This window comes from Pseudorasbora parva, chromosome 21 (assembly GCF_024679245.1).
Source record: "Pseudorasbora parva isolate DD20220531a chromosome 21, ASM2467924v1, whole genome shotgun sequence".
Classification (NCBI taxonomy): domain Eukaryota; kingdom Metazoa; phylum Chordata; class Actinopteri; order Cypriniformes; family Gobionidae; genus Pseudorasbora; species Pseudorasbora parva.
In genome coordinates this window covers 9,700,956-9,709,648 of record NC_090192.1, presented here as the reverse complement: position 1 = coordinate 9,709,648, position 8,693 = coordinate 9,700,956, and the positions used below count along the sequence as shown (strand labels likewise).

General features: G+C 36.9%; 1 protein-coding gene across 2 annotated transcripts; it reads right to left on the bottom strand.

The window, feature by feature from the left end:
- Positions 1-1,466: 1,466 nt before the first annotated feature.
- LOC137056033 (serine/threonine-protein kinase pim-2-like) lies at positions 1,467-6,510 on the bottom strand. 2 transcript variants are annotated; one of them, XM_067429981.1, is made up of 7 exons: positions 6,427-6,510; positions 5,487-5,672; positions 5,237-5,331; positions 5,104-5,154; positions 4,466-4,847; positions 4,190-4,369; positions 1,467-3,339 (listed from the first exon to the last, which is right to left on the bottom strand). In XM_067429981.1, exons 1-7 carry the CDS (start codon positions 6,458-6,460, stop codon positions 3,248-3,250), a joined length of 1,020 nt encoding a protein of 339 aa, XP_067286082.1. In that variant the 5' UTR covers positions 6,461-6,510; the 3' UTR covers positions 1,467-3,247. The 2 variants fall into 2 exon arrangements, with proteins under 2 accessions (XP_067286082.1, XP_067286083.1); XM_067429982.1 differs by having other exon boundaries at positions 1,823-2,970; positions 6,427-6,509.
- Positions 6,511-8,693: the final 2,183 nt, after the last annotated feature.

Here is an 8,693-nt window from a genome sequence, read left to right as displayed (position 1 = left end):
AGACATTTACATCATTAAATAGTCTGATTTTTTTTAATACAGTGCAAAGTCTTTTTAACATTAATGCTGTTTTACCTTTTTATTTATAAATAAGGCCATATTAACAACAGGCAACAGGCATTTATATAGTCTAATGTTTTCAAATGGAGAACATAAATGAGAGTTGAGTCTATCAACTCCACATAACTATGAGCATAAATATAATAATTCATTTTAAACTACAGTTTTAAAATGTTTATGTGTTTAATAGACTAAAGAGTGAATATTCTCTGGAATATGCAAACATTGTAAAAGCTATGCTGTATTCGCTGGTTTGTTTACTTTTCTTAAAGTGTCAATCTCATCTACGGTATCAAAATGAATGTTTGTGCCAGTCTATGAAATGCTGATGACAGAGCGCTGTTTTCATCTCTGCGTTTAACTTAACGTTACACGTCTTGCGGAGATAGGCATAATAATTAATTTTCAGGGAGCTGTAATTAATTCGAAGTTATATAGCAGACGTTAATATAATTTAAGGAGTTTTAAACGAGTCGGTCTTGTTTACATACAGTGACTAGCCTATATGCGGGAGCAATGCGACTGAGAATTAACACAGAGAGAGAAATAAGTTTGGCGCTTTTATTTTCAACATGCTCTCATTCATGGCTGTTTTATTTCATTCATGTGAAGTTACATCTTTATTGTGACATGATGACGGATTATCTGACTGACTCCGTCAGTGAGTTCGCCTCTAACGTTACCTAGCGCCAACTACATAACTATACCATCATCTCATTACATCCTATTTGAGGTTATCTCAATTGTGCATTACTGTTATGTTAAACAAAGTTGATTAATTGAGGGATTCAGGTTATTTTACCTTTGAACACCGCTGTTGACTCATCATCTCCCTTCACGCTGTCCTTTAATGGCGCGCGTATGGAATTCTAAAAACGTCCACAAGATGGCGCCGATATATGGGTCGATCACTAGTTTCATCCAGGTTTCATCTCAGACCAGAATGAACAGAAAAGTGACTTTATTAAAAAGTATTGTTGTTAAATATTGTAGACATCGCTCCGATTAAAATCCACGTGAAAACTGCCGTGAAAGCTTATATTTAACGAAAGAAAATCACGTGAATGGGTAGCGCGGCTAACTTACGGTTCTGTGGACGACGTGGTTCTGAAACTGTTGCGTGCTGCAGCGCGTTCTTCATCGCGTCACTCAGCTCGCTCTAATCCTGTTATCTATATCTCTGTATGTGTATTTTAAACTACAGTATTAAAAAACACCACTCTGCCTCATTTCATTTTCATTTAAAACAATCTTAAACATATTAATAACCACACAAATGTGGTTCAGGTAATGCGTACCTTTATTATCTTCACTGCATGTATATTTATGACAAAACAAAATATAAAAAACAACCCTGCCGCTTTTTGTTTACTTTTTTTATTAAAAAATATATAAAACAATATGTGGTTCAGACAATAAGTGTGCATATATATTTATCAGTGTAAAAAATTAAATATAACAAAAAAGTCTCTTTTTGTTAAATGCCAGTTTATGTAAGATCAAATAGCCATTATAAGGGTATAAGAAGCTATACAAGAAATAAAGCAAACAATCCAGTCAAACATACAAAGTCAGTGCTAGTAGGCTACAACTATTAAACAAGCCTAAAAATACAAAGTTATGAAACTTCACTTTGCTCAAGCTCAGCCAAAATGATTTGCCAGTTAGACAAATTATATCTCATGTTTAACCACTACAGAGACATCAGAGTCAGGCGGCAAACATCAGAAGAACTAGCTGAAGAAAGGCTGCTCTCAGAGGGATTAAAGAGCGCTGAGCGCCCGGTGATCAACTGGATCTCACAACTCTGAAAACGGCAGATCAAATTCAAATAGGCGATCTCTTTATGAATAAACCACAGGTTTGAACTTTAAACAAGTACATTTAGTGAAACATTAACAGTAGTATTTTTAAATTACACTGGGTTTCTCCTCTGCTAATGACACTTGTTGTTTGGCACGAGATGCATTCTGGGATACCTGTCTGTCTCAAGTCGGCTAAAGTCACCTCTTGATGCATCCTTGATAAAAGGACACATCCGGGGATTTAAACTATTCTTGGCTAGATGTAAACTTTGAAATGGAACAGTATTGGGCAGCGACTGATGACGTTTAACAGAAGTAGAAGCGTTCAGAATACTGTACGGTAGTAAAGCAAAAATTAACTATCTGAATAAAATAATACTTGGAAAATTTGACTTCACTTTTCCGATGGATTATTTTAAATCAAATAACAGAATAAAAGAAACACATCTGAATTAAATGCCTATATTTTTTTAACTGAAGGGGTGTCAATAAACTGAATGAATTGATTGTAGCAACTCAGTTAGCTTAGGGGCTATGATGAATAATTAAAGCTTTGCAAATTAACAATTCCACGAATTATAAAAACATGAATTTAAAGGTGAAGTATCTAAAAACAATTCCATTAAATTTATGAGAAAAAAATAAAATTTTCCCCGCAAAACTTTGTTCTCAATTTGTTCATGCTAAAAATATCAGTATTGCGTGAGCGTGTTTTAGCGTTTCCTGCAGGTTTCAATTTCTGTACAGACGAATCTTTTGCTTTTGACTACGAGTGAATCTCCAGTTATCACTGATGATTGTCGTTTGGACCTTTCTGGATTACAATCCGCCATCAAAATGACCAGTTTAAATATTCCAGCTGCTGTGAGTAAAGATCGGTCGTATATAAGGCGCTATATAAATAAAGATGACTTGTCTTGACGTTTAAAATCAAAGCAAATGTGGCTGTGATGACTGATGACTTCTTCCCAGTCTTGCAGTCTCTCGTGTTCTTGCTCAGACGTGGACAGGCTCTGAGTTCTCAGTCAGGTTGGGGTTGGACATCAGGCTTCGGCTCAAGTCTCGAGCTCAAGCCCTCCACCAAGGACAGCAAGTATGTTGTTTCCTATTCAATACAAAGATTATATGAACAAGTCAACTCATGAATCATGATTTTTAGAGTTTATTACACTGTATATTTCCCTGTTTATTACAGTAAAGCCGCTTTGAAATGATCTGTATTGTATGAAGCACTTCATAAATGAAGGTGACTTGACTATAACAAGAACGCAAATTTGAAATAAGACAAATGATAATAATCCTACTCTGTCTGTTACACTTCCTCACACCTGCTGAAATCACTGATCGAGTGAATCTCCTGAACTTCTCCAATCTACAGAAGGTCATCTCATCCATCTATGTCGTGACATCTGCTCTAACGTTGGCCGTTTAGTTGGATCCCGGGCTAGGCACTGGCTAATCAGATCCCTGTATTCTGTACAAATTTTAATAAGGAGTTAGTCATTCATCTATGAAAACAGCATCTAAAACATGATTATTATACTGTAAAATGTTCTTCAGCTTTACTTTAAAAGTGAAGTATGTAGTTTCTGTCACACTAGTGGCACAGGCCGGAATTACAAAATAAATAATATTTTCAAAAAACCTTGCAACGGCCCCTTTTGTGCATTACGTCTTCCCCAACATCACAAACACAGCTCTTGTTTAAGGTTCAACATATTAGGAATACTTTCAGCGGTGTTGCATTTGTCTTTATGAAAATGTATCTTTCTGAACGGGAGCATGACTATGATATATCATTAGCTCTGTTTTCTGTTCACCATCAGCTCAGTTTCTGTTCAGTTTTCTCTGTTGGTTGATTGTTTGTATTGTTCTGTATTTTTACTTGTTATTAATTTTTTGTTATTTTTTCCCTTTGTTGCACTTTGGGATTCTTCGGAATAAAAATTGCATTATAAATGAAATCTATTATTATTATTATTATTATTATTATTATTATTATTATTATTATTATTATTATTATTATTATTATTATTATTATTATTGAAGCGTGCTTTGTATCACAATGCTTTGTTCACTTTGACATGTTCATGACCTGTGTAAGGTATAAATGCAGCGAATTTTGTTTTTCACTTCTTTAGCTAAATTTCTTTTCCCATTGCTCCGCCTGCTACAGTAGCCACGCCCCAAACTCTCGCTATACGTTGAGCTATATATAAAAAAATCTTACATACTTCATCTTTAACTGTTTCTGTTCAGAGCCTTTGCTTTGTGTGTGTGTGTGTGTGTGTGTGTTATCAATGTTGTCAATATGATTCACTCACTTTTGGATAAGTTGTGGTACATTAATGGAATTTTGGCTTCTGTGATTTGTTTCCAATTGGGAAAGGGATGAAATACGTGCACCATAGTGAACAACAGCACTCCTAGAGCCCACACATTTGCTGGTACGGCGTGGAAACGAGGTTCTGTTAAGACTTCAGGTGGGCAGTAATACGGTAGTCCTGTAAACAAGACATTTGCACATTGATGAGCTTTTTTTTTAAAGCATTTAATAATAAGTCACTACATTCAGGTTTTCACACTCTCAAAATGCTCACCAGCGTATGTTCTGCTCTCGTAGCCATCACTGCTAAATAGCTGACCGCAGCCAAAGTCTATCAGCTTGAGCTCCAACGTCCTTTCATTCAACAGGAAATTCTCCGCATGAATGTCATTATGAAAAACACCATGCTCGATGCAGACCTGTACTGCCAGCAGAGCCTGTCGCATGATGAACCGTGCTGTGGGTTCATACAGGATGGGTTTACGAACGATGTAGTCCCGCAAGCTCATGCAAGGCTCCGGGAACTCCATAACAAGAGTGAATTTTCCAGGATGTTCAAACCACTCGTATAGCTGTATGATGAGCGGGCTTATGGGTTTTCGCCTCATCATCAGCAGCAGCGCCACTTCTGTAACGAGAGGTTTGGGATGCCCAGGCTAGAGAAAAATATTAATCAGAAGGTTAGCTGAGTAAAAATATGAAGAAAATATATCACAGTATCTTTGAAAAAGTCCTTTTTTTTTAAAGTATCTTTTTAGATACATTCAAAAGAGCCTTTTCAGCTCAAAGTTATTTGGTGCCTCTAGGCTTATTTGTCAATCACATTTACACTTAATGCTTTCTACGGGTGTATTAACTACAGTAATCTGCACTGAAACGACTAAATACATATTCAGGTTTTGGCCAACTTACAATATAGAGATAACGATTGTTTTCAGTCTTGCTTAACTGCTTGATGGCAACCTGCAACAAAAAAGAAAGTTAGTTTGAAATATGTTTTGATGCATTCAAGAGCAAAATGTTTGAACAATTCAGTCAGATTTACCTTTTTGCCATCAAATTTGCGTGTTCCCTTGTACACGCTGCCAAATCCTCCGGATCCAAGCATCTCTCCCACATTATAGAGAGACTCAAAAGACTCTGAAAAACAAACAGAAAAATATGAGAAATATATGACCTACAAATTTTTTTTTTGAATATTTCCTCAAAACAAGCCATAAGCATTATTTTCAGTGAAAAACAAGATGACAATACTGTTTAAAACGATGTTGGAGAAATAATGATCAGCGATTTACCATCATTTAGCTTGACGCCGGAGGGATCTGACGCAGATGATGATGGCTCAGGATCAGGGGAAAAAGGCTCCACAACATCCACAGCACTACTGAGACAACAGCAGCAGACAGAACTCTTCATAGCCTTCCATACCCTCTTGAAGAAAGAACGAATTCTTTTCCCTTTCCCACATTCTGTAGGATTTTCTGAAATGAAGATTTTCATTTGAATGACGTCAAATTAAGCAACGATATAATGACATAACTTACATTTAACTTTGACATTTTCATCTGTAATGTTATAAATCCAAAGTAATGGAAATACTTCCAGGCTATCCTCCTGATTTCTAGATAATGCCTGCATAAATGTCCCAAAATCTTATTTTACAAATATTAGTGGTCACAATATAGTTATTTTTCTTGCTTTATCTGATCTTTTTGGCTTCATTTGACCAAATCAGTTCTGGTAATGGCAAATATAATATATTTATGTTATATTAAATACAATATATTTAAATAAACGTTAATTTTTAAATGCATAGCTATGTGTTATTTATGCCATAACCGACTCTGTAATATGACAGCCAGTTTGACAATTTTCTGTGTATTTGACAATTCAAAAGCAAAAAGTCTTGAAATAGAATTCTATTCTGGATTGTTTGCCGTCTGAGAAGCGGCTTTCTGTGCGCAAGTTTCGGGTGTGTGTCAGACAGCACAAGTACCACTGAGTTCATGGCTTATTGAGAATTAGATTTTGAATTCTCTCTGAATGTTCTGAAAATGTTCTGACGAATGTCCAATTAAAATATTTCTAAAACAAAAAAAAATGTCAGCGAAGTTGTGCTGAGCAACAGTAAATGTGAACGGACATTACCATGATAAAAACTTGAAGCAGTTATGCATGAAATAGCAAAATCTCTGTCTGTACACTTTACACTGGCCAGCCTTATTTCAGTCTCACCTGTTGAGATCTTGTTCAAGGGAGAAGCCTCCATGGCACCCTGAACATTTCGGCCATTAGAAGTCCCTGTTGGCTCGACAGGAACTTGACTTGGCAGCGGAGGGCACGACCAATCAGAGCTGTCAGACCTGCCCTGTTCCCTTCGGCTGTCCGATTCATCGCCACTCCACCTCCAAAGGACGTTGAATGAGCCTCTGCTGCTCAGGGACAAGGATGACATGATGCCCAGCGAAGAATCTGTGGAAGCAGTTCTTCTGGATCCGAAATGGCCTGAGTCGGGAAAATTTCAGACATCAAATCAGCCATTGAAAACAGAAATAGAAACGGAGCCATAACTTCTTTATTAAAAGCCTATTCTTACCAATGCAAGAGCATTTAGATGAAGATGAAGATGAAGAGAATGGATGTTCATCCTCATCTGAGCTCTGTTGGCTGTCGCTCTGCAGCGTCCTGTCAGCCTGACCTGTGGACACAGAAACAGAAAACTCAGACAGAGACAGAGGTGCTAAATGTCTACAACTGAATTCTCACTGGTAAAAATGCCATTATGACTAGCAACACTGGGAACAATTTAAGATTGCTAATATTAAAATTGCTAATTATTTAAGTTATTAACAGTTTAACTAATCTGTCATGGGCCGATCCGGACTGAAATATTACGGAGGTAGAGGTGTTAGGAATATTGTATGGTAATAAAACAAAATTATCCAAATAAAATTATCTTTAGGCTATATGAATAAAATAAAACTTAAAAACGTTGCCTTCACTTTTCCGATGGATTCTTTTAAATCAAATCTATGAAATACATCTGAATTAAAGACTACGAGTGAATCTCCAGTTGTCACTGATGATTGTCGTTTGGACCTTTCTGGATTACAATCCGCCATCAAAATGACAAGTTTAATTATTTCAGCTGCTGTGAGTAAAGGCTATAAATGATCCGCCACCTGCAGCATCCTCAGATGCGATACTACTACTAGCCGGACTCCTTCTTTATACAGATGTGACGTAAAGACACAAAGACATGCTCGAATTTCCAGCAGAAACCCACCAGTACCACTCAAATTATAAAACATTATTACAAGCTTACCGCTGTGAATCGGACTAAGGTAAGAAGATCATTTTGAACACTGGCTGGTTATGAACTTGCTCAAAAATTGATTTTGTCTTATTGAGATGTTTTGCTAACATTACCATTAAATTAAGAAAGCGTTATTTCTAAATGTTCCCTGAATGTTCAAAACGTCCAGTTTTTTTCAATGTTTCAAAAATGCTTTTCTCTTGGTTAAAGAAACATTCTATTTTATAATTTTGCATTATGGGAAAAATTACTTTTGAATTTTCTCTGAATGTTCTGACGAATATCCAATAAAAATATTTCACACACAAAAAAAGAGAAAATTTCAGCATAGTTGTTCTGAGCAACAGTAAATGTGAACGGACATTACCATGATAAAAACTTGAAGCAGTTATGCATGAAATAGCAAAATCTCTGTCTGTACACTTTACACTGGCCAGCCTTATTTCAGTCTCACCTGTTGAGATCTTGTTCAGGGGAGAAGCCTCCACGGCACCCTGAACATTTCGGCCATTAGAAGTCCCTGTTGGCTCGACAGGAACTTGACCTGGCAGCGGAGGGCACGACCAATCAAAGCTGTCAGACCTGCCCTGTTCGCTTCGGCTGTCCGATTCATCGCCACTCCACCTCCAAAGGACGTTGACTGAGCCTCTGCTGCTCTGGGACAAGGATGACATGATGCCCAGCGAAGAATCTGTGGAAGCAGTTCTTCTGGATCCGAAATGGCCTGAGTCGGGAAAATTTCAGACATCAAATCAGCCATTGAAAACAGAAATAGAAACGGAGCCATAACTTCTTTATTAAAAGCCTATTCTTACCAATGCAAGAGCATTTAGATGAAGTTGAAGATGAAGATGAAGAGAATGGATGTTCATCCTCATCTGAGCTCTGTTGGCTGTCGCTCTGCAGCGTCCTGTCAGCCTGACCTGTGGACACAGAAACAGAAAACTCAGACAGAGACAGAGGTGCTAAATGTCTACAACTGAATTCTCACTGGTAAAAATGCCATTATGACTAGCAACACTGGGAACAATTTAAGATTGCTAATATTAAAATTGCTAATTTAATCATAAGAAATATTTGTACTCAAAACACATTTAACAGATTATTTAAGTTATTAACAGTTTAACTAATCTGTCATGGGCCGATCCGGACTGAAATATTACAGAGGTAGAAGTGTTAGGAATAT

Excerpts from the sequence above, each read along its gene's own strand:
- LOC137056033 (XM_067429981.1), bottom strand. The coding sequence starts at position 6,460 with ATGGAGGCTTCTCCCTTGAACAAGATCTCAACAG. Across the intron at positions 5,332-5,486 it reads CGGCGTCAAGCTAAATGATG|AGTCTTTTGAGTCTCTCTAT; the intron begins GTAAATCGCTGA and ends TTTGTTTTTCAG. Across the intron at positions 4,848-5,103 it reads ACAATCGTTATCTCTATATT|CCTGGGCATCCCAAACCTCT; the intron begins GTAAGTTGGCCA and ends ATTTTTCTCTAG.